General features: G+C 51.1%; 1 protein-coding gene across 7 annotated transcripts; it reads left to right on the top strand.

Annotated features, from left to right (window-relative positions):
• The first annotated feature begins 444 nt into the window (after window positions 1–444).
• Window positions 445–24354, top strand: MED12 (mediator complex subunit 12). 7 transcript variants are annotated; one of them, XM_016942623.4, is made up of 46 exons: window positions 446–774; window positions 1293–1397; window positions 1606–1797; window positions 1934–2090; window positions 2893–3074; window positions 3249–3359; window positions 3484–3738; window positions 4122–4268; window positions 4430–4529; window positions 4660–4796; window positions 5017–5148; window positions 5516–5642; window positions 6082–6311; window positions 6686–6766; window positions 6898–7068; window positions 7273–7417; window positions 7585–7635; window positions 7958–8076; window positions 8263–8406; window positions 8891–9054; window positions 9258–9389; window positions 9815–10042; window positions 10218–10362; window positions 10520–10640; window positions 11036–11137; window positions 11238–11351; window positions 11603–11778; window positions 11958–12137; window positions 13473–13544; window positions 13996–14129; window positions 14300–14461; window positions 14746–14857; window positions 15024–15113; window positions 16262–16371; window positions 16618–16753; window positions 16997–17158; window positions 18186–18560; window positions 18784–18934; window positions 19092–19297; window positions 19463–19540; window positions 19631–19685; window positions 19761–19848; window positions 22537–22759; window positions 23132–23272; window positions 23787–23868; window positions 24079–24354. In XM_016942623.4, the coding sequence occupies exons 1-46, from the start codon at window positions 676–678 to the stop codon at window positions 24120–24122; spliced, it is 6468 nt and encodes a 2155-aa protein (XP_016798112.1). In that variant the 5' UTR covers window positions 446–675; the 3' UTR covers window positions 24123–24354.
• The last annotated feature ends 816 nt before the right edge of the window (window positions 24355–25170 follow it).

Here is a 25170-nt window from a genome sequence, read left to right on the forward strand (position 1 = left end):
GTATGCGGTACCCTTGGGCAGAAAAACAAACAAGAAAAGGTTAGACAACTCGATGGTAGACCTTGAGGGATTAGAGCCAGCCTTTCAGGGTTTAATAGGTTCTTTCTCATGCATACATAGTTTCTAATGTTCACAATAGCCCCTTGAAGGAGGTGTTAGCGCACCTATTTTTCAGATGCCGGAACTAAGAAACGAACTGATCTGTAATAGACGGAGTTCCTAACCAATGCAAATATTATTGAAGACTTTTCTAGGCCAAAACCGAGCTAGGCTCTGGGAACCGAAGTCCAGTCAGAACTCAGCACCACAGAGGCCTCCCTCTTCCCTGGTTTGCATCCCCAGCTCATTCTGCGCCTCCGGAACGTTTCATAGATTTTTGCTGAGTGAAATCGACTTGCTGCCGCCACCGCCGAAAAACTCCCGGGGCACAGAGCTCCGCCCCCACCGGGCCAGGCCCCACCCCCTCTGCGGTCGGTATTGTCCGATGGTTCCCGGCGTACCTCGGCTTCCCTCGGTAGTTTCCGGCAATGGTCGAGAGTTTCTAACGTGCCCCCTTGTTGTCTCTCGGCCGCCGTCCTCTCAACCACCGCCCCCCTTTTCGGCTCCCTCTCCCCCTTCCCGTTCCCCCAGTCAGCCTGGCCCTGCTGGTGCCTCCGGCGCTACGGGCTGGGCAAGATGGCGGCCTTCGGGATCTTGAGCTACGAACACCGGCCCCTGAAGCGGCCGCGGCTGGGGCCTCCCGATGTTTACCCTCAGGACCCCAAACAGAAGGAGGTGCGTTCGAAAATCGGGGCTCTGGAGGGGCCGGGGGCACGCGGTCAGCCTAGGAGGAGGCACTGACGGCTGGGATGGGGGGCGGGGCGGTTCGGTGAGAGCAAAAGTCCCGAAAGGGGGAAGAGTAAAGTGGGCTGGCGTGGGAGGGCAGGACGGGGGGCGGTGGGGGGTTCCAAGGTATGAATAGGGGGTGGTGTAGGGGCCGCACCAGAGGCGCCCTCCTCCACACACACCTCAGAAAGTTGTCTGAGACAGCTTGGTGGGGTACGGCTGCTCGGCTGTTCGCAAGAGAAGAGTGATGTTTGAGGGCGCGCTGGGTGGCTGGGAATCCTAGTGACCATGGGAGTGAGGGTGGGGTCCAAGTGAATGTAAGGGCCCAGCTTTAAGTAACGATCTGTTCTACACGGAACCCTCCTCCTGCCCTTTCACCTTGTTCCTTCTTTTCTCCTGCCCTACTCTCCCACCCCTTCCCCCTTCCCCTAAGGAAAAAACAACTAAACGCCGCTTTCCTGCCTCAGGATGAACTGACGGCCTTGAATGTAAAACAAGGTTTCAATAACCAGCCTGCTGTCTCTGGGGATGAGCATGGCAGTGCCAAGAACGTCAGCTTCAATCCTGCCAAGGTGAGACAACTCTGCCAGGCTGAAGGAAAAGGCTGGAAGAATCTGAGAAGGAGCAAAGGCCCTGGGTTGGGAAGACTTATAGGGACAACCTAAGTGGCTGAGTTTGCCTTCATGACCTAATACTATCTCATTGGCATTTGCCCAGCAAAAGGCAGGACCACCTGTCTGCCCCTTCTTCCCACCCTGAGGTACACTTTTCTTCCCTCAGATCAGTTCCAACTTCAGCAGCATTATTGCAGAGAAATTACGTTGTAATACCCTCCCTGACACTGGTCGCAGGAAGCCCCAAGTGAACCAGAAGGACAACTTCTGGCTGGTGACTGCACGATCCCAGAGTGCCATTAACACTTGGTTCACTGACTTGGCTGGCACCAAGCCACTCACGCAACTAGCCAAAAAGGTAAGGTACTGTTTCCTGTCCTTCAGGCCAAGGAGGGAGCATGGGGTACCAAGTACCCTCCTATTCCCATATTAAGCTACATGAGTGTCAGCTCATGGGGATAATAGAGACCTCACTATTTGCAATGTCCATCCAGGTCCCCATTTTCAGTAAGAAGGAAGAGGTGTTTGGGTACTTAGCCAAATACACAGTGCCTGTGATGCGGGCTGCCTGGCTCATTAAGATGACCTGTGCCTACTATGCAGCAATCTCTGAGACCAAGGTTAAGAAGAGACATGTTGACCCTTTCATGGGTGAGTAACTCCTAACACCAGGTGTACTGCTGATGGCTTCAAGGAGTGATAGAGACACCCTTGGAACCATCCTCCTTCTTAATCTAGATTCCTTGTTTCTGCTTGTTTCTTGCATTTGCTTGATCAGTAAACACTGAGAAATTTGAGTGTCTACTGTGCGCATATACTGGGCTACAAAGACGTCCGGTGCATAATCTCTGCCCCTAGGATACTAGTAGTCTAACAGGGCTGCTAAGGTATATGTACAAATAACATAATTAAATATAGAAAGTGGTGAATGTCAAGCTAGGAGCAGAAGGTTCTTTGAGTGGACAAAAGATTACTTTCTTATGGGGGTACCCGGAAAGGCTTTAGGAAGGTGGGATTTGACTAGAGACTAAAAGGATGAACTGAATTTACAAATATGGTGATTAGGGGTGGGGGTAAGGTATTCTAAGTAGAAGGATTTTTTTTTTTTTTTGAGACAGAGCAAGACTCTGTCACCCAGGCTAGAGTGCAGTGGCAGGATCTTGGCTTACTGCAACCTCCACCTCCCGGGTTAAAGTGATTCTCCTGTCTCAGCCTCCTGAGTAGCTGGGATTACAGGCGCCCACCACTGCGCCCGGCTAATTTTTGTATTTTTCTAGAGACGGGGTTTCACCATCTTGGCCAGGCTGGTCTCGAACTCCTGACCTCATGATCCACCTGCCTCAGCCTCCCAAAGTGCTGGGATTACAGGCATGAGCCACCGCACCCAGCCAGTAGAAGGATATTCTAAGCAGAAGGATAGTATCAAATAGCCCTTTTTCCCTCTTTCCTCCAGAATGGACTCAGATCATCACCAAGTACTTATGGGAGCAGTTACAGAAGATGGCTGAATACTACCGGCCAGGGCCTGCAGGAAGTGGGGGCTGTGGTTCCACGATAGGGCCCTTGCCCCATGATGTAGAGGTGGCAATCCGGCAGTGGGATTACACCGAGAAGCTGGCCATGTTCATGTTTCAGGTAGAGAGTAGGGCATGCTGTGTGGGGCATTGGGTTGAGCTTGAACTTGTACTCTGCCAGTAGAGAACAGAATCTGCCTGCCACCTTGCCCCAGTTGTGGTTCTCTTCATCTTTTCATTTACTTTATCTGCTTCATCTCTAATAGTCCCCTCTTCCCTCCCCTGGTACCCATAGGATGGAATGCTGGACAGACATGAGTTCCTGACCTGGGTGCTTGAGTGTTTTGAGAAGATCCGCCCTGGAGAGGATGAATTGCTTAAACTGCTGCTGCCTCTGCTTCTCCGAGTAAGGCTTGGAATTTTGGTACTGGTGGGGCAGGGGGAGTCTAAGAAGAATTTGAGGAAGAATAAAATGTTAGAGCAGGGTCCCCTGGAGAGAACTAGGGGCTCTGATGGTCGTGTCTTCACAGTACTCTGGGGAATTTGTTCAGTCTGCATACCTGTCCCGCCGGCTTGCCTACTTCTGTACACGGAGACTGGCCCTGCAGCTGGATGGTGTGAGCAGTCACTCATCTCATGTTATATCTGCTCAGTCAACAAGCACGCTACCCACCACCCCTGCTCCTCAGCCCCCAACTAGCAGCACACCCTCGACTCCCTTTAGTGACCTGCTTATGTGCCCTCAGCACCGGCCCCTGGTTTTTGGCCTCAGCTGTATCCTACAGGTAGGTACTAGGTGGGCCCAAGGAAGCATTGAGAGATAGCCTGAGAAGAATCAGGTGCCCATCCCAGAGAATAGGGGTAATTCCAAATTGGATGTGGGAGTAGGTGCTGAGTACTTGCTTGGAGGTTGTTGTTTCTTGGTAATGGGGTGTTAGTCCCCTTTGGGGGTTTTCACCTGCCTCTCTCTCCCTTCCAAGGCTAAATAGTGGGCCCAAAGCCTTTTAGGAAAGTGAGTGAAGGGAGGGGATCGGGGTGGAGTGATGCCTGTCTTGGGGACCCAGTCAGAATAACTTTGGATCTGGAATCTACGGGTTGGGTCTTAGAATGGGATTCCAGAGGGGTAACCATGGTGAATGAGTTGGACTTAGCTGTTTCTATCTGGTAGACCATCCTCCTGTGCTGTCCTAGTGCCTTGGTTTGGCACTACTCACTGACTGATAGCAGAATTAAGACCGGCTCACCACTTGACCACTTGCCTATTGCCCCGTCCAACCTGCCCATGCCAGAGGGTAACAGTGCCTTCACTCAGCAGGTATGTCTGACCACTAGCCTGGTACTCTCAGATTGGGCTATGAGGCTAAATTACTCTTTCAGAAGTAGTGATTTGGAGTCTAGTACTATTCTTCTAGCCTGGGGCTCTGGCCTTTTATATGCCTTGGTACATCCTTGTAGCCTTCCTTTTTAACATTGCAGGTCCGTGCAAAGTTGCGGGAGATCGAGCAGCAGATCAAGGAGCGGGGACAGGCAGTTGAAGTTCGCTGGTCTTTCGATAAATGCCAGGAAGCTACTGCAGGTATGTGTCAGAGAACAGATAATAGGAAATATGTTTGAGGAAAGGATGGGGATAGTAAGGACATGTAGATCTGAGAGCCAGAATGCACCGGGCCTCTGGTTCAGTCCCCTTTACCACTTTTCCTCCTTAGGCTTCACCATTGGACGGGTACTTCATACTTTGGAAGTGCTGGACAGCCATAGTTTTGAGCGCTCTGACTTCAGCAACTCTCTTGACTCCCTTTGTAACCGAATCTTTGGATTGGGGCCTAGCAAGGATGGGCATGAGGTAAGCGAAAAGGGGAATAGAAGGAGCAAAAAACATTGCAAGAGCAATAATATGTCTGAGGGGGAAGTCATGGTGAGGCATTGAAAGCAGAGCATATCTGCAGAAATGATCTTACTGGGCCCAGGATGTTTTATGATAGAGCCCAGTCTTTAGGAAATTGGAACTCATTTCTTTGTCCCCACCCCTACCTTACTCCTCCTTCTCTTCCTTTGTTCTCCAGATCTCCTCAGATGATGATGCTGTGGTGTCATTGCTATGTGAATGGGCTGTCAGCTGCAAGCGTTCTGGTCGGCATCGTGCTATGGTGGTAGCCAAGCTCCTGGAGAAGAGACAGGCGGAGATTGAGGCTGAGGTTAGAGGGCAGAGATAAGAGAACAAGATTGGCCAATGGGAAGGAATTTACTGGGGTTGGAGACCGAGAGATGGAGGTGGTGGAGGGACCAGAGTTGAAGGTGTGAGAACAGAGTAAAGAAGCAGAAGAGAACCTAAAGGCAAAGTTACGGACGTGAGGCGAAAGTAGAGAAGAGTGGATTGTAGTAAGAGTTAGAGATAACATCAAGGCTTCAGTTGGGAGGTGGTAAGGAACGTGGAGGTCAGCAGGGGAATGAAAGTGAAAAGCATGGGGTAGAGGTCAAGCAGGTGGTAGTTTAAGGCCTACACATTGAGGAGTGAAGAAGCAGGTAAAAGTCAGTTCTACAATTTGTTCTGTCATCTTGCAGCGTTGTGGAGAATCAGAAGCCGCAGATGAGAAGGGTTCCATCGCCTCTGGCTCCCTTTCTGCTCCCAGTGCTCCCATTTTCCAGGATGTCCTCCTGCAGTTTCTGGATACACAGGCTCCCATGCTGAGTACGGACCCCTACCACTCTCTAGTTACCTCTGCCTAGACTCAGTTACCCGCCACTGTCATCAGAAAGCATAATTAACAGCCCTCTGGTCTATATTTCTCTCTTGGGCTCTATGCAGAATGACTTTTAGATGTAATTCTAGTGATCCTCTTTAACCGGTCATCTTACAGTTAAACAGAGTAGAGAAATACAGAGAAGGATAAAAACAAGAGCTTGTGATTGAAGCATTTTCACTGCATAAATCGCAACAAAGATGTTACATTCCTTTCTGAGATGGTGTGTGGGACAGCATGTGGGGTAACCAACCACACTTTGTCCCTCAACAATTTCTGGGATTTCTATTTGATCACTCTTATTATTGCCTTAGGTGTGTCCCTCTCTCTTTTGGCCCACCTTTTTGTGTTCTCCTAACTTAATGTTTCCTCATTCCCTTCCTCCAGCGGACCCTCGAAGTGAGAATGAGCGGGTGGAATTCTTTAACTTAGTACTGCTGTTCTGTGAACTGATTCGACATGATGTTTTCTCCCACAACATGTATACTTGCACTCTCATCTCCCGAGGGGACCTTGCCTTTGGAGCCCCTGGTCCCCGGCCTCCCTCTCCCTTTGATGATCCTGCCGATGACGCAGAGCACAAGGAGGCTGAAGGCAGCAGCAGCAGCAAGCTGGAAGTGAGTGGGCTTTTCCTTGCACTAGATCGTTTCTTCTGACATTTCCATCTTCATGGCTCCCAGGGGCCTCTAAGAGCCTCTTTTGCCTGGGGCAGGGGGGTAGTATTTTTCTTAGCACTTGGTGATTGACCAAGCACTCTCACATCAATTGTTTCATTGGTTCCTCCCATCAGCCTTGTGAGGTACTCTTATCCCCATTTTCAAACTGAAGAAAACAGAGCCTATACTGGTTAAGTGATTGGATGAGGCTTGACTCCAGATCCTGTGCTTTCCCCAATCTGGTCTTCTCTCTCCACTTCCCCAGTGAAGTTTTATAGATGGTGGGAGCCACTCCCTAGGGCTAAAGCAACTTCGCTTATGTTCTATGCCCTCAGGATCCAGGGCTCTCAGAATCTATGGACATTGACCCTAGTTCCAGTGTGCTCTTTGAGGACATGGAGAAGCCTGATTTCTCAGTAAGTTCAATCCTGAGCGTGGCAGAATCTGGATCCTTGGATCTTCCCATTATGCTTGCTTTTGGCATTTTTTAATGCCCCCTCATCCACTTTCCTTCTTCTCATGTTCTGCTTTCTCACCTTTCTCTCAGTTGTTCTCCCCTACTATGCCCTGTGAGGGGAAGGGCAGTCCATCCCCTGAGAAGCCAGATGTCGAGAAGGAGGTGAAGCCCCCACCCAAGGAGAAGATTGAAGGGACCCTTGGGATTCTTTATGACCAGCCACGACACGTGCAGTACGCCACCCATTTTCCCATCCCCCAGGTACTATTCCCCAGCACCTTGTGATGATCTGTTTTGAACCCAGATTGCTGTCCGAGGAATTTGCTGAGGGGTTGGAGCTGTTCTGAGGATGTGGGTTGGGAAAGGGAAGGGCTTTAGCATGTGGATGCTGAGGGGTCTGAAGCATGCTTTCAAGAGGAGGGAAGGAGATCGGTGCTGGAGTCTGATGGTGCTGCTGGGATGCAGGAGGAGTCATGCAGCCATGAGTGCAACCAGCGGTTGGTCGTGCTGTTTGGGGTGGGAAAGCAGCGAGATGATGCCCGCCATGCCATCAAGAAAATCACCAAGGATATCTTGAAGGTTCTGAACCGCAAAGGGACAGCAGAAACTGGTGGGTTTGAGGCTCCTTAAACAGATCTCCCCCAAAGAATGCCCTAGTCAGTCTTCCCTTCCCCAGTATAGGGAACTCCCCAGTCATGTCCCAATGTCCTGTCTCTTGGAGTCTCCTGAGAGCTCTAGTCCTTTTGAAACTTCCCCCCTCATTCCCCCCCTCTACAGACCAGCTTGCTCCTATTGTGCCTCTGAATCCTGGAGACCTGACATTCTTAGGTACCTCACAGTAAGCCCCATACTGCCCTCCCTCCCTCTCCCTTCCCTCCCTGAACCTAGCACCTCCCTGTACATATTCCTTTAAGGTCCACATAGTCTGTGGTCCTCTAAACCTTTGCTTCACTGTCCCCTTCCCTTCATTCCTCCCCCATCCCTTCCTTGACCCTCCCTTCCCTGTTTCCCTCTTCCTTCCTTCCCTCCCTCCCTCCTTCCCTCTCTCCCTCCCTCCCTCCCATAGCCTTCTCTCCATACCCCACTCCCCACCCCTAGTCAACTAGTTATCTTCCCTGTCTTGACTGGTCCCTTTCAACTGTCCCCTCAGGTGGGGAGGATGGGCAGAAGCGGCGACGCAACCGGCCTGAAGCCTTCCCCACTGCTGAAGATATCTTTGCTAAGTTCCAGCACCTTTCCCATTATGACCAACACCAGGTCACGGCTCAGGTGTGGGCCTAAGCCCAGCCCCTTTCCCACATTCTGGCCTCCTGTTCTGTTTTCCTTTTCTTCCCTATCTTCTCCCTGCTAGGCAGGCTAAGCCTCCTGGTCTCATCCCCTTCCAGTGTCATCCTTTCCTCCTTCCCTGGTTCTTTCCTCTCTCCACTCCCATCTCACTCCCACTGCCCTTATCAGGTCTCCCGGAATGTTCTGGAGCAGATCACGAGCTTTGCCCTTGGCATGTCATACCACTTGCCTCTGGTGCAGCATGTGCAGTTCATCTTCGACCTCATGGAATATTCACTCAGCATCAGTGGCCTCATCGACTTTGCCATTCAGGTGGGGAAGTTGGGGAGATGAGGGTGGAGGCAGGAGTTCATGCCATATAGCGGCTATGGAGGGTCATAAGGACAGGGGTAGAGGCTCCAGCCAGTTTCCCAAGCTATTTGAAGGGGCAGAAAGACTAGCATGGGGGGAGTGGAACATGAGCTAAGACTGCAGGAATAGAGACTTAAGTGCTCCCTGGGGAGGCCAAGAGGCAGATTAGAGCATTGGGCACAGACCATCCTCCCACTGTGGAGTTCATAGAACTGTATCCTGGACACTGGTTAGAGGTGTTGTTGATAGAATAAACTATCAACAATAAACTATCAATAGAGGTGTTGTTGATAGACTGTGGCATAGGGAAACGAGCCCTTCTATCCTGTGGTGGCTCCAGCAGGAAGGGGCTCAGGCTCAGCCTTGCCAGCGTCCCCACAGGAAGGTGGTTTCTATGTAACACGAGGGGCCTCTTTGCATTTCTCACCCCCGTTTACTCTGCTAGCTGCTGAATGAACTGAGTGTAGTTGAGGCTGAGCTGCTTCTCAAATCCTCGGATCTGGTGGGCAGCTACACTACTAGCCTGTGCCTGTGCATCGTGGCTGTCCTGCGGCACTATCATGCCTGCCTCATCCTCAACCAGGACCAGATGGCACAGGTCTTTGAGGGGTAAGCAGAGCTTCGGAATAACTGAAACAAAGCTCTGGCGAATGCCGGTGGAAGTGGCCTGGGAAGAGTATGCACTTCCTCACACTCTGGGGAAGTGCCTGCTGCTCAGGTGGGAAAGGAATGGTATTTCCCAGAGGCTTGAATCTGTTTGGAGGAGCCCGCATACCATCTGCTGACCCTCCCAACCTTGCTTCTTCATGCAGGCTGTGTGGCGTCGTGAAGCATGGGATGAACCGGTCCGATGGCTCCTCTGCAGAGCGCTGTATCCTTGCTTATCTCTATGATCTGTACACCTCTTGTAGCCATTTAAAGAACAAATTTGGGGAGCTCTTCAGGTAAGAGAGGTGGAAGGTAAGGGGTAGCGAGTGGGACCTACTCCCTTCTTCCCATGACCACCCAACTCAGGAGGAGAGGATGGCCCGGGACCCTGCTGCCTGTCTAGGGTCATTTGTGGACTGTGTCCTCCACATACTGTTGTGTTACCAAGAGTGGGCCCTCTTCCTCAGCAGGCTTGCTCCCCGCCTATATCTGTGGGGCCCACCCTCTTCCCCCTTTTCCTCACTGCCTTCGGAGGCCCCAGTTCCTTATTCCCATGTGGTTCCTTTCCTGCCCAGTCTGTTTTGTCCCATCTCCCTTTTCTTGTCTCAAGATCCTTCATCCCTCACTTTCTCCTTTTTTTCTTTTCTCCCCTTTCCTGACCATCCCTCGACCTCAGCAGACCTTCTTCAACACTACTATCTCCTTTCCTCCATCCCTGCAGCGACTTTTGCTCAAAGGTGAAGAACACCATCTACTGCAACGTGGAGCCATCGGAATCAAATATGCGCTGGGCACCTGAGTTCATGATCGACACTCTAGAGAACCCTGCAGCTCACACCTTCACCTACACGGGGCTAGGCAAGAGTCTTAGTGAGAACCCTGCTAACCGCTACAGCTTTGTCTGCAATGCCCTTATGCACGTCTGTGTGGGGCACCATGATCCCGATAGGTATGGGGTGTACTGAGTGAGGAAGGGCACCATGCCCCCATCTGAGATAGGGAGGGCTGAGGTACCTGGGCGGTACTACAACCTTGATTATTTAGTGGGGCAGAGATGAGAAGTTAATGGGTCTGAGGTTTTGTGGAGCAAGGTTTTTCCTGAGGGCATTTGTACTTTTCCCTAGGGTGAATGACATCGCAATCCTGTGTGCAGAGCTGACCGGCTATTGCAAGTCACTGAGTGCAGAATGGCTAGGAGTGCTTAAGGCCTTGTGCTGCTCCTCTAACAATGGCACTTGTGGTTTCAACGATCTCCTCTGCAATGTTGATGTGAGACTTGGGGTGGGGTTTTGCTAGTGGGGCAGTGACCAGGGCAGGGGGCTGGTTGTGATCCTCTGACCAGGGACAGAGTTCCGTAGAGTGGAGGCACACTGCTTTGAGTGGGCCTCCACACTGAGTCGTGGTGTCTGTCTGTTTTTTCCTCCAGGTCAGTGACCTGTCTTTTCATGACTCGCTGGCTACTTTTGTTGCCATCCTCATCGCTCGGCAGTGTTTGCTCCTGGAAGATCTGATTCGCTGTGCTGCCATCCCTTCACTCCTTAATGCTGGTGAACTACCAATCTGTAACCCCTAGCATTTCTAGACCTCAAATTTCAATACACACTGGACGGCCATCCTCTCATTGTTCACTGTGGGAGACCTTGCTGCGGCTCCCTGGCCTTCCTCAGAAGGCCAGTCCTTTGGTATGCTGAAGGCTAGAAGAAACCTGTTTTTTAGCCCTGGATTTGCAGCCCTGACCTTTCCAATTTCTGACCCTTCAACTGCGTAACAGTTCTCTGCTCTACCTCGCTTTCAATATTATCTTGCTTTTTCTCCTTTCACTTTACCTCATCTTCTCTCCCATGCCCCTGCCATACACTTGCATGCATGCAGGCACGCACACACATAAACCCACATACAGTTTAACTTCATCCCTTCCAGATCTGTTTTGTCTTCCTTTTAGCTTGTAGTGAACAGGACTCTGAGCCAGGGGCCCGGCTTACCTGCCGCATCCTCCTTCACCTTTTCAAGACACCGCAGCTCAATCCTTGCCAGTCTGATGGAAGTAAGTGACCCTGATCTGAACCAGCCAACAGTAGAAAGTGTGGTTCCCCTGCCTCCGTGGATTCTACTTTTGCTTCCCCTGACTTCATCGCCTTCCCCAGACAAGCCTACAGTAGGAATCCGCTCCTCCTGCGACCGCCACCTGCTGGCTGCCTCCCAGAACCGCATCGTGGATGGAGCCGTGTTTGCTGTTCTGAAGGCTGTGTTTGTACTTGGTACGGGGGTAGGAAGGGAGTGGTGCCAGAAGTGTGTATAGGGTGGAGTGCCAGCTAAACTACAAGGGACAGTCTTTCTCCCTTCTGAAGGTGGTCTCTCTGACCTTTGGGGAGGAGGGGAGGGAGAGAAGTATATTTCTGTCCCATAGGGCAGGATTTGGGGTGTTTCTACCTCTGTGGGCCCAGGGTGGGTCTCCACACAGTGTTCCAATCTCACTCTGCCCTCCCTATCTCCCACCCGTGAACCACAGGGGATGCGGAACTGAAAGGTTCAGGCTTCACTGTGACAGGAGGAACAGAAGAACTTCCAGAGGAGGAGGGAGGAGGTGGCAGTGGTGGTCGGAGGCAGGGTGGCCGCAACATCTCTGTGGAGACAGCCAGTCTGGACGTCTATGCCAAGTACGTGCTGCGCAGCATCTGCCAACAGGTCAGTTTCACCTTCCTCCCACACCTCCTAAATGCCTCTGTGTAATATAGTTCTGTTTCCAGCCCGTGATCACACCAGCTCCCTACTATACATTGTGTTCCTTAACAACTCCAGCCCATCCCCCATATTCCTAACCCCCTCACTGGTTGTTCCCAGTCCCTGATTGTCAGCTTCCTCAGGAATGGGTAGGAGAACGTTGCCTTAAGTCTCTGTGTGAGGACAGCAATGACCTGCAAGACCCAGTGTTGAGTAGTGCCCAGGCGCAGCGCCTCATGCAGCTCATTTGCTATCCACATCGACTGCTGGACAATGAGGATGGGGAAAACCCCCAGCGGCAGCGCATAAAGCGCATTCTCCAGGTAGGCCAAGGCTGTGGGGGCTGTGGAGGAAGCAGTGGGCCCAATCTGGGGAGAAACAATAGGAACCTTGAGAAAAGGAGAGGGGGAGTTAAGTAGAGAGGAAGACAAACAAGGATATAGGGGAGGGGAGAGGTAGCGAGAGAAACAGCTCCAGCATGGGCTGAGGAGCAAGTCCAGTAGGGTCTAGACTCCAGTGTAAGAGTATTAGGTGAGGGCATAGCTATCTGGAGTGAATCTAGCTTATCAATGGGAAGCATAGCATCTGGGAGGCCTAGGTGTGGGCCGTGTATATTTGGCATTTTGGCCATGGCTCAGGAACTGAATAGTAATAGCTACTACTTGCTGAGCATGTGCTTTGTGCCAGGTACTGTGCTAGGCACTCTGCACACATTTCCTCATTTAATCTTTATGACCCTATGAAGTAGGTGAGCCTCCCTGTTTGACCGATGAGGAAACTGAGGCTTGAAGAGGTTAAGTAACTTGTCTAAGGTCACATAGCCGATAAGTTTAGAGTCAATATGTGAACCCAGACATGTCTGTGCACTTTCTTCTTCACATTGCTTCACACCTTCAGATGACCAGAGAGTGGAAAAATAAAGCCGTTGAGGAAAAGCTAAAGGAATAAGGTCTCTTCAGCCCAGAAGAGATAGTGTTGAAGAGAGATTAGCTAACAGTAGCCTTCTGGTCTCTACAGGACTTTGAGAGATTGTCTTATAAAGGTTCTGTCAGGGACTTTGAGCAGCTGGTCTAAAACAAGAGAAGCAGGCTTCAACTTTAACATCGAGGGTTTCAAGGTTAAGCATTAAGCAGAACTTCCTGATACGAAGGGATGGGAAAGATGTGAAATCTTTCCTGAACTATTTTAAAAATTGGAAAGATTTTCAAATAGTTTGGACTATTTAAATGTAGTCTTTTTTTTTTTTTTTTTTTTTGATACGGAGTCTCGCTCTTGTCGCTCAGGCTGGAGTACAGTGGTGCGATCTCGGCTCACTGCAACCTCTGCCTCCCAAGTTCAAACAATTCTCCTGCCTCAGCCTCCTGAGTAACTGGGATTACAGGCGCCCATCACCACGCCCAGCTAATTTTTATATTTTTAGTAGAGATGGGGTTTTGCCATGTTGGCCAGGCTGGTCTCGAACTCCTGACCTCAGGTGATCCGCCTGTCTCAGCCTCCCTAAATGTAGTCTTTCTTAAAGATGGGGACATAGAGGTCCCTTTCAGACCTCCAGGAGTCTGTGATTCAATGTTGCAGGAGATCAGGAATTGGCCTCAGATTGTTGGGTAGCTGGGGGTAACACGATGATGACTAGCCTGGGTGTGGGGCCTCTATCACAGAACTTGGACCAGTGGACCATGCGCCAGTCTTCCTTGGAGCTGCAGCTCATGATCAAGCAGACCCCTAACAATGTGAGTAGTGCCTGGACCCTCCCTTTCCTGTGCTCACGTTCAGCTCCATGTGTCAGGGAGGCGGTCCACCACAGAAGAACCTAGATCCTACCCTTGGGCTCTTGAGCTGAGAGATAAGAGGGGATGGGAAAATGGTGAACAAGTGGAGCTGATGATAAGGGAAATGGGTTGAGAGTGTTGGAGCTCTGAGCTGTGGGGAAGCTTGGTGGTGGTGGTGGAGCCTGTTTCTCTGGCCATAGATGTAAGGAGGTATGTAAAGGAGAAGACAGTGAGGAATTGGAGAAATATGGAGGTACTAGAGGGCATGATTCCCAACAGAGTTGCGTTCCTATCTCCCCATCAATCTCCGCCAGTGTTGTCCTTCTCCGTCATCTCCGATCTCTCCTACCATCTGCTTTCCTTCACCCTTAGCTACCTATTTTAGCACTTCTGTGCCTTTCATCCTCCCCAGGAGATGAACTCCCTCTTGGAGAACATCGCCAAGGCCACAATCGAGGTTTTCCAACAGTCAGCAGAGACAGGGTCATCTTCTGGAAGTACTGCAAGCAACATGCCCAGCAGCAGCAAGACCAAGCCTGTGCTCAGGTCGGATAGAAACATGTTAGGACCCATCCCCTTAGGAGTTTTTCTGCTGGTAGCGTGAGTGATATCAGATGCGTGGAGATGCCAGCATGTCCATCAGGGAAAGGAGAGGATAGATTGTTCCAGCCTTGCCTGGCTCCCCTGTGACCCTGTGTCCTCTGTCTGTTCTCCAGCTCTCTAGAGCGCTCTGGTGTATGGCTGGTGGCCCCCCTTATTGCTAAACTGCCCACCTCAGTCCAGGGACATGTGTTAAAGGCTGCTGGGGAAGAATTGGAGAAGGGTCAGCACCTGGGTTCCTCTTCACGCAAAGAACGTGATCGACAAAAGCAGAAGAGGTAAAGGGGCTTAGGGAGTGGACCAAGATTGAGGGGTAGAAAGGAGAAGAGGCAGGCCCGGGGAAGAATAAAATGGGCCAAGGAGAAGCATCATAGGAAAGTGGAAAATCAGAGGATAAGAGTGGGCATGGCTGAGCAAGAGGCTAGATCTTAAGAGAGTAGTCTGGAGAATGAGGTTGGAAGTTGACTCCCAACCCACAGTCTCCCTTTTCTCCTCTCCTCTTCTCTCCTCTCCTCTTCTCTTCTCTTCTTCTCTTCTCTTCTCTTCTTTCTCTTGTCTCTAGCATGTCCCTATTGAGCCAGCAGCCCTTCTTATCGCTGGTGCTAACATGTCTGAAAGGGCAGGATGAACAACGCGAGGGACTCCTTACCTCCCTCTACAGCCAGGTGCACCAGGTACAGATCTCTGGGCCATGGAGGTGGGCAGGAGGTCAGGGAAGGATGCACCTAAGGGGTTACTCTGTACTTGGAAACTTCAGTACTTTCTGATAAACATATTGGCTGCTGTGGGATGGAAACACGAAGATCCCTGAGCTGCATATTTTATTTGTTTCTATTCTAGATTGTGAATAATTGGCGAGATGACCAGTACTTAGATGATTGCAAACCAAAGCAGCTTATGCATGAGGCACTCAAACTGCGGCTCAACCTGGTGAGAAGGCCAGCTGGGGAGAAGAAGGAAGAGGGTAGGGCTGGAAATGCAGAGTGCAAAAGCCTCAGGTTGGGGAGAATGGGGGTAAGGATAGAGGCCCCAGGTTATTCTGAGTCTTGAAGGGGTTTTTTTTGTTTTTTTTTGGTTTTTTTTGGAGTCAGAATCTCACTCTGTCACCCAAGCTGGAGTGCAGTGGCGCCATCTCAGCTCACTGCAACCTCCACCTCCTGGGTTCAAGTGATTCTCGTGCCTCAACCTCCTGAGTAGCTGGGATTACAGGTGTGTACCACCACACCTGGCTAATTTTTGTATTTTTCATAGAGATGGGGTTTGACCATGCTGGTCAGGCTGGTCTTGAACTCCTTACCTCAAATGATCCGTCTGTCTCGGCCTCCCAAAGTGCTGGGATTACAGGCATGAGCCACCGTGCCTAGCCTGAGTCTTGAAGTATTAACCTTGTTCTCTGAAAGTATGCAGGGACTGAAAGTGGTTAAGGGGGCTGGATCACTGTGGTCATGGTCCAATAGGTTATGTACCCTGGATCCTTGCAGGGCCTCTGCCTCAGTATCCTAGATTCTGACTGGGCCCTAGAAGCACTGGAAACCCACTGTGGAATGTTGAATGGAATCCTGGAAATCATTCTGTCCAATTCCCATCACTTTCTAAGTATGGAAACAGAGGCCTAGAGACGTCAAGAATTCCGTCATTGTCTTGAGATCATGTAGCAAATCACAGGCTCAACTCAAGCATGGCCGGGCGCGGTGGCTCACGCCTGTAATCCCAGCACTTTGGGAGGCCGAGGCGGGCGGATCACGAGGTCAGGAGATCGAGACCATCCTGCTTAACACGATGAAACCCCGTCTCTACTAAAAATACAAAAAAAATTAGCTGGGCGTGGTGGCAGGCGCCTGTAGTCCCAGCTACTCGGGAGGCTGAGGCAGGAGAATGGCGTGAACCCGGGAGGCGGAGTTTGCAGTAAGCCGAGGTCGCGCCACTGCACTCTAGCCTGGGTGACAGAGCGAGACTCCGTCTCAAAAAAAAAACTCAAGCATGAACTCAGGCGTCCCAACTCAGATTGGAACTAAGCTTTCCTGAAACTCTGGCCTTTGTCCCTGAGCCATCTGACTGACTTGTTGTGGCCCTGGCAGGTGGGGGGCATGTTTGACACGGTGCAGCGCAGCACCCAGCAGACCACGGAGTGGGCCATGCTCCTCCTGGAGATCATCATCAGCGGCACTGTCGACATGCAGTCCAACAAGTAAAGCATCCCCACCCGCTCCCTGCAGTTTCATACCCAAGAAGCTCCCCCTACTCCCATGCCAGGTGCACCCACTGAGATTGGTGTGGCTGTTACTGTGGACTCCGTGGCCCTGGGCTCCCCATACAGTTTTGGTGCCCTTGGGATGACATATTAAGCACCTCTCCCTGCTTGCGTCCTCTGCTGAGGCCTTTTTCTATCTTCACCTCTTTCTTCTCTGGTTTTCTCTCTGGCTTCCTGTCTCAGTGAGCTCTTCACTACTGTGTTGGACATGCTGAGCGTGCTCATCAATGGGACATTGGCTGCAGACATGTCTAGCATCTCACAAGGTAGCATGGAGGAAAACAAGCGTGCATACATGAACCTGGCGAAGAAGTTGCAGGTAAGCAGAGGAGGCGGGGGCAAGGTTTGCGGTTACTGGAATCTGCTGTCCAGCCTCAGGAACTTGCTTCTGGCTGGAGCCCTCTACCTTTCCTTCTCACGTCTGTCTTTTCTTTGTTACTCATGCCGTGAGCATTTACTGAGTGGGGGTCTTCTCTGTGCCAGGTTCTGTGCTGTCCCCTGAGACTTCCCATCCCTGTTTTCTGTATCTCTGAACTCTTGTCCCATCTTCCTGTGCCTGCAGAAGGAGTTGGGGGAGCGCCAGTCGGACAGTCTGGAAAAGGTTCGCCAGCTGCTGCCACTGCCCAAGCAGACCCGAGATGTCATCACGTGTGAGCCACAGGGCTCCCTTATCGATACCAAGGGCAACAAGATTGCTGGCTTCGATTCCATCTTCAAGAAGGAGGCATGTTCCATTGTCTGCCCGTGTCCCTTGCCTTTTTTCCCCTTTGGGCAAGAACTTTGCCTGCATCAGCTTTGTAGCTCCAACAGACTCATCAGATTCAGGAGCCCATCAGTCTCTGCCGGTGAACACCATCTCTGGGGTTTTGAGCAAATCACTTAACTTACCTTACATTTCATCTCCATCTTTGAAGTCCCACCCTCTTTCCTTCACCGTGCCCTCACCTTTTAACATACTACCCATTTTTCAATACCCTACCCTCCTCTTTCCTCTGCTCCACCTGCCCCATGTCCTACCCCACCCATCTATCTGGCCGACAGCCTGTATCTCTTTTATTTCTGTGTTTCCCTACACCCACCCATCTCTGCACACTTTTATCTTTTCCCTCTCTGTCAGTTGCGGTATTTGTTGAGTAACCATAATTATTGTGTATAGTTTAAAACCCAAAGTCTAACTCCTTCATATATACATTCTCTTCATCTGTCTTCCTAGTCCATCTGTCTCTTTTCCTCCGTCTCTGTCTCTCTCCCTGTCTGACTCGTTTGCCTTTCTTTGTCTCTCCACCTTTTTGTCTCTCTCTTCCTGTTTCTTTCTCTCTCTGACTCTTTCTCGGCCTGCCTAAAGGCAGAGTCTCTCCCTGCCTTCCTCTCTCTCTTTCTCTGCCTTCCTTTTTCTGTCTTCCTCTGAATGTCAATCCCTCTCCCTCCCCGCTCCCTCTCTGGCTTTCTCGCCAACCCCTTTCTCTCCCAATCTTCTCTCCCCACATGCCCCCCGCCCCGTTTGTTCATCTCCTCTCCTGGTCCGGGCTGGCTTCATCTTGCACCTCCACACCTCTCCCTGTCCCCCACCCTTCACTCTCTCCCCGCATAACTCTCTTCCGCATGTATATGTGTATCCATGTCTGTCTGTCTGCTTCTTACCATCTCTCCTGAATCTACCTGTGACTTTCTTTCTACCCATTCCTACAAATGCTTGCAGTCTTCTGTTTTCTAAGTCCCAACAGCTTATTGTTTTTCATTTTCTGGAGCAGGGTCTACAGGTTTCCACCAAACAGAAGATCTCGCCCTGGGATCTTTTCGAGGGGTTGAAGCCGTCAGCACCACTCTCTTGGGGCTGGTTTGGAACAGTCCGAGTGGACCGGCGAGTGGCTCGAGGAGAGGAGCAGCAGCGGTTGCTGCTCTACCACACACACCTGAGGCCCCGGCCCCGCGCCTATTACCTGGAGCCACTGCCACTGCCCCCAGAAGATGAGGAGCCGCCTGCTCCTACCCTGCTAGAGCCTGAGAAAAAGGCTCCAGAGCCCCCCAAAACTGACAAACCGGGGGCTGCTCCACCCAGTACTGAGGAACGCAAGAAGAAGTCCACCAAGGGCAAGAAACGCAGCCAGCCAGCTACCAAGACAGAGGTGAGCGCCTCCCCCGTGACAGTTCTCCCACAGCCTCTCACTTCATGACGCTCCGGTTTCTGGTTTGTGGGAGGGGTGGGGGCGCATAAGGAAGGGGTGCCATTAGAATCATAATAAAAATTAACCATATACGAATCCAGCTCCTCTTTACCTCATTCTCCCCCAGCTCCCCGACCCCATTCAGCTACAACCCACTCACCCTCTTCCTCTGCCACTCACACAGGACTATGGAATGGGCCCGGGTCGGAGCGGCCCTTATGGTGTGACAGTGCCTCCGGACCTCCTGCACCACCCAAACCCTGGTTCTATAACACACCTTAACTATAGGCAAGGCTCCATAGGCCTGTACACCCAGAACCAGCCACTACCTGCAGGTGAGTGCCAGCCACTAGGAATGCTGGAGGGACCTACCTGTACACTCCCCCTGCCCAAAGGATGATGCCATTCCCCTGAGGAGCTATGGATGTCAAGGACACTGAGCAAGAGACAGAGGGATGAGGAGCCTAGAGGTCAGCCCACTCTCCTTTTCAGGTGGCCCTCGTGTGGACCCATACCGCCCTGTGCGCTTACCAATGCAGAAGCTGCCCACCCGACCGACTTACCCTGGAGTGCTGCCCACAACCATGACTGGCGTCATGGGTTTAGAACCCTCCTCTTATAAGACCTCTGTGTACCGGCAGCAGCAACCTGCGGTGCCCCAAGGACAGCGCCTTCGCCAACAGCTCCAGGCAAAGATAGTGAGAGGGGCAGTAGGGAGGGCTGTCAGGGAGAGGGGCTTTTGAGGGTCACAGGACTGAGGAGACACTTGGGATCTTCACAAGGACACTCAGGGTGGGAGACACAAGAGATGAGATGGCAGCAAGCATTTCCTGAGTTTGAGTTGTTCTCTTTTCTCCCTTTAGCAGAGTCAGGGCATGTTGGGACAGTCATCTGTCCATCAGATGACTCCCAGCTCTTCCTACGGTTTGCAGACTTCCCAGGTAAGAGCCTGGGATTGTGAGACTAGGGGGATGAGGCAAACTGCTCTGCATACTCTCGGCCCTGATTCCCTCTCTCCTTCTTCCCTCCAGGGCTATACTCCTTATGTTTCTCATGTGGGATTGCAGCAACACACAGGCCCTGCAGGTACCATGGTGCCCCCCAGCTACTCCAGCCAGCCTTACCAGAGCACCCACCCTTCTACCAATCCTACTCTTGTAGATCCTACCCGCCACCTGCAACAGCGGCCCAGTGGCTATGTGCACCAGCAGGCCCCCACCTATGGACATGGACTGACCTCCACTCAAAGGTACCCAAAGTAGTGGTGAGCTAGGAAGAGATGCAGAGGTATAAGGGAGCATTTGACTTGGGAAAGCCTGTGCCTGAAAGTGGTGGGACTGGTCAGAACTTTCGGAGACATCAAGAATACTTATCTGCCACATAGCCCATAACCAACAGAAGTCTCGAGCTGGAAGGGACCCTGGAGACCAATAGTTTCATGACTACTTCCTTAACAGTTCTTTGAGGCCCAGAGAGGGGAAATTGTTTATCTGACTCAAGGAAAAATCTGGGCTGGGTGTGGTAGGTCACACTGGTAGTCCCAGCACTTGGGGGCCCAAGGTGGGAGAATCAGTTGATTCCAGGAATTCGAGGCCAGCCTGGGCAACATAGGGAGATCCCATCTCTACAAAAAAAATACATATTTTTTTGAAACAGAGTCACACTCCATTTGCCCAGGCTGGAGTGTCGTGGCATGATCATGGCTCACTGCAGCCTCGACCTCTGAGGCTCAGGTGATCCTCCTACCTCAGCCTCCCAAGTAGCTAGAACTACAGGCACACACCACCAAGCCCAGCTAATTTTTTGGATTTTTAGTTGAGATGGGGTTTCGCCATGTTGCCCAGGCTGGTCTTGAACTGAGCCACCACACCTGGCCAAAAAAAATTTTTTTTTAATTAGACAGGTGTGTTGGTGCATGCCTGTAGTCCCAGCTACTCAGGAGGCTGAGGTGGGAAGATTGCTTGAGCTTGGGAGTTTGAGGCTGCAGTGAGCTGTAATCGCACAATGAGCCGAGATTGTGCCACAGCACTCCAATGGTGACAGAGTGAGACCCTGTCTCAAAAAAAAAAGAAAGAAAAGAAAAAGAAAAAAATATCTGGAGTTCATAGATGAACTACATGATAAGGAGTCGTAAAGCCAGTACCGGCTTTGAATACCAGGTTAAATACCAGGATGGACAAATGAATGAATCCTCCCACCATGGTTAACGTTAGTCAAGCCTTAGTTGAGGCCTTGTAACCATGTATAGAGACTCTGAAGCTTAGGATTAAGAACACTGGGGAGTGGGCTAACTGCCCATTGTGTAGCCAGCACTATACCAGGACTGGGTGAGGTAAAGAAAGATAGCAAAAAAAACCCCCACGATACATAGTTCCTCACTACAAAGAATCTTTACTGTAGCTGGGGAGATGAGACTTATAGAAGAATATTGAGAGAACACTCTGAGCAAAGATATAATCAGGTATGCAGTTGTATGCTATGAGGTAAAATGTGGATTGAGAAAAAGTACGTGGTAATATCTGTGGGCCTGACTCATCAGAGAATGTTTCATGAAGGAGGTCAGACTTGAGTTGGCCTCTGAAGAATAGCTGTGATTGGGATTTGTGGAGAAGAGGAAAAGAAAGGGCATTCCAGGTAGAGGATGTAACATGAACAAAGACATGGGGACCAGAATGAGGATGGTGCCTGGGGAGAAGGGCCTGGATGGAGTGTAAAATCTGTGCTGGGGAAGTCACTGGGGCTAGGCTAGGAGGGGGCAGGCTGAGAGATGGCCTTGAATGCTCAGCCGAAGAATTGAGACGCAGTCCCAGAAAGGGCTCTTTTGATCAGAAGAGTGATAGGAGGAGTTGGGTATGTTGCAAGGTTCCTTGGAATGAATGGATAGGATGTGTACTGGAAGGTGCAAGAAGAAGACTTCAGGCCAGGCACGGTGGCTCATGCCTGTAATCCCAGTACTTTGGGAGGCCCAGGCAGGCAGATCACCTAAGGTCAGGAGTTCGAGACCAGCCTGGTCAACATGGTGAAATCCCGTCTCTACTAAAAATACAAAAATTATCTGGGTGTGGTGGCATGTGCCTGTAATCCCAGCTACTTGGGGGGCTGAGGCAGGAGAATCACTTGAACCTGAGAGGTGGAGGTTGCAGTGAGCCGAGATCGCATCATTGCACTCCAGCCTGGGCAACAGAGTGAGACTCTGTCTCAAAAAAAAAAGAAGACTTGAGACGGGGAGCCTGGCCAGTAGACTCTTGAAGTGATATACACATGTGGTAGAACAACTTGAAATGTTATTTGGGAACAACAACAGCAACAGCAAAAAACCTCAATGAGTGTTTATAGAATGCCTATCTTGTGCTAAGACTATTTTTTTCTTTTCTTTTCTTTCTTTTTTTTTTTTTTTTTTGAGATGGAGTCTCGCTCTGTCATCCAGGCTGGAGTGCAGTGGTGCAATCTTGGCTCACTGCAACTTCCACCTCCCAGGTTCAAGCAATTCTCCTGCCTCAGCCTCCCGAGTAGCTGGGATTACAGGCATCCACTACCACGCTCAGCTAATTTTTTTTGTATTTTTGCTAGAGATGGGGTTTCACCATGTTGCCAGGCTGGTCTAGAACTCCTGACCTCAAGTGATCCACCCACCTTAGCCTCCCAAAGTGCTGGGATTACAGGTGTGAGCCACCGCACCCAGCCCTATTTTTCATTTTTGTAAGAGAAAAATAGCTAATGCAGAATTGAAAAATTCCTAACCATTAAGGTTATGAGACACTAAAATAGAGTATCATCTTATGCAACTTATTCCCCAGACTGGAAGTCTGGTTAGTGACACGAGGAATGAATGAAATAACCTGCTAACGTTTCTTTCAGGTCAGGGACCCAAGGTTTATACTGACCCCCTCTCCTCACCTCCCTCATGCCTTGACCTCTGACCCTCTTGTCTTTGGAGGTTTTCACACCAGACACTGCAGCAGACACCCATGATAAGTACCATGACTCCAATGAGTGCCCAGGGCGTCCAGGCAGGCGTCCGCTCAACAGCCATCCTACCTGAGCAGCAGCAGCAGCAGCAACAGCAGCAACAGCAACAGCAGCAGCAGCAGCAACAGCAACAGCAGCAGCAGCAGCAGCAGTACCACATCCGGCAGCAGCAGCAGCAGCAGATCCTGCGGGTAAGGCACTGGGATTTCATCTGGGACCTGGGAGCCCAGGGAGGAAGAGAGGCACAAGTTCTTCCCACACAGTTACCGAGACTAAACAAGGCAGTGTACCAAAACACCTAGCAGAGCGGCTGGCCTCTAGTGGTGCTGGAGAAGTTTTCTACCCTCCCCCTTTTTGTTTTCTGGGGATCATAGTGGGAGAGAGTTGGACATTGTCTGCTGGGTACCCTAGATTTGGTTTCTTTCTGTGCAGCTGTCTAAAAAGGGAAGGCAGTAGACCCCGAGCTCCCACCCTGCTTCCTCATCCCCTGCCCTCAGCCCTTTAGTTCTGAGGCTTAGCTTCCTCCCTCTGCTCCTTCTGAAGTATCTTTTATGTTCTTATAGCAGCAGCAGCAACAGCAACAGCAGCAGCAGCAGCAGCAGCAACAGCAACAGCAGCAGCAGCAACAGCAACAACAGCAACACCAGCAGCAACAGCAGCAACAGGCGGCTCCTCCCCAACCCCAGCCCCAGTCCCAGCCCCAGGTAGCTGCTGGACTACAGCCCCAGGCTCAGGGACAGCTGCCCAGGTTGGGCACGCAGCCAGTGAACTGGGTCGGGGACAGTATGGAATAGGGTAGAGGTGGGAGGCAGGGCATGGCACCCTAAAAATGGATTGGGAGGCCAGGCGCAGTGGCTCACGCCTGTAATCCCAGCACTTTGGGAGGCCAAGGCAGGTGGATCACTTGAGGTCAGGAGTTCAAGACCAGCCTGGCCAAGATGGTGAAACCCGGTCTCTACTAAAAATACAAAAAAAAATAATAATAAATAAGCCAGGCATGGTGGCAGGTGCCTGTTATCTCAGCTACTCAAGAGGCTGAGGCAGAGAATTGCTTGAACTTGGGAGGCAGAGGTTGCAGTGAGCCAAGATCACGCCACTGCACTCCAGCCTGGGGGACAGAGCGAGACTCCATCTCAAAAAAAAAAAAACGGATTGGGAAAGGAGGTTGAAGAAGGAGAAAAGTTCGACTTCAGTCTTCCACTTCCTATTTCCACCCAGTTCCAGCGCCAGGGGCTTCAGCAGACCCAGCAGCAGCAACAGACAGCAGCTTTGGTCCGGCAACTTCAACAACAGCTCTCTAGTAAGCCTGCCTGCCTTCCCAAGGAGAACCCCATGGAATAAATTTAGGGGGCGGGGTGGGCCAAAGTGGCTGAAACGATGGCTTCAGGCCCGGGTTATGAGAGGAGGCATTCCATTCCATCCCCTTCCCTCGATACCTGAACAGCTTTCCTCGTGCATACCCACACCCCTGCCTGGTCTTCCATCCCTGATAATCTCTGGTTTTTCACAGATACCCAGCCACAGCCCAGTACCAACATATTTGGACGCTACTGAGCCACCTGGAGGAACTGCTTGTGCACTGGATGTGGCCCCACCCTTTCCTCTTAATTCCCAATCCCATTCCTGGGCTAGCACCAGTAGTGGTTGGGGCCCTCCCCTCAGGCTCCATTTTTAATAAGTTTTTAGTATTTTTGTTAATGTGAGGCATTGAGCTGTTGGGTTTTGTATATTATTTATATAGAGACCCCAGAGCTGTTGCACCCAATACACAGAGCTTCTTTGCAAAGGGAGTGTGCGAGTTCTGCATGTCTGGGAAGGGTGGTCTCTTGGGAGAATGCAGGGGGTTGGACCAACAAGTAAGAGTCTTCATTCTATTCTGATCATCTCCCCTGTTTACCTTACACTCTAAAATTTCTTTTTTTCTTTTTTTTTGAGACGGAGTCTTGCTCTGTCCCCCAGGCTGGAGTGCAGTGGCGCGATCTCGGCTCACTGCAACCTCTGCCTCCCGGGTTCCAGCGATTCTCCTCCCTCAGCCTCCCGAGCAGCTGGGATTACAGGCATGTGCCATCACGCCCGGCTAATTTTTGTGTTTTTTTTGGTAGAGACAGGGTTCCACCATGTTGGCCAGGCTGGTCTCGAACTCCTGACCTCATGATCTACCTGCCTCAGCCTCCCAAAGTGCTGGGACTACAAGCGTGAGCCACCGCGCCCGGCCTAAATTTCTTAATTCTAATTGGATTGCTACCCTCTCTTGCTCTTCTTCAACATGGCAACACATTAAGGTATAGGCCCTTAGTCTCTTTTTATTTATTTTTGAGATGGAGTTTTGCTCTTGTCGCCCAGGCTAGAGTTCAGTGGCACACTCTCAGCTCACTGCAACCTCCACCTCCTGGGTTCAAGTGATTATCCTGCCTCAGAGCCTCTCGAGTAGCTGGGATTACAGGCATATGCCACCACGCCTGGCTAATTTTTGTATTTTTAGTAGAGACGGGGTTTCACCATGTTGGCCAGGCTGGTCTCGAACTCCTGACCGCAGGTGATCTGCCCGCCTTGGCCTCCCAAAGTGCTGGGATTACAGGCATGAGCCACCACACCCGGCCCC

This window comes from Pan troglodytes, chromosome X (genome assembly GCF_028858775.2).
Source record: "Pan troglodytes isolate AG18354 chromosome X, NHGRI_mPanTro3-v2.0_pri, whole genome shotgun sequence".
In the NCBI taxonomy this organism is placed as follows: Eukaryota; Metazoa; Chordata; class Mammalia; order Primates; family Hominidae; genus Pan; species Pan troglodytes.

Coding starts and splice junctions, on each gene's coding strand:
- MED12 (XM_016942621.4), top strand. CDS start 676: ATGGCGGCCTTCGGGATCTTGAGCTACGAACACCGGCCCCTGAAGCGG. Junction 7,636..7,957: donor TGGAGACCTGACATTCTTAG/GTACCTCACAGT, acceptor CTGTCCCCTCAG/GTGGGGAGGATGGGCAGAAG. Junction 17,159..18,185: donor ATTCCATCTTCAAGAAGGAG/GCATGTTCCATT, acceptor TTTCTGGAGCAG/GGTCTACAGGTTTCCACCAA.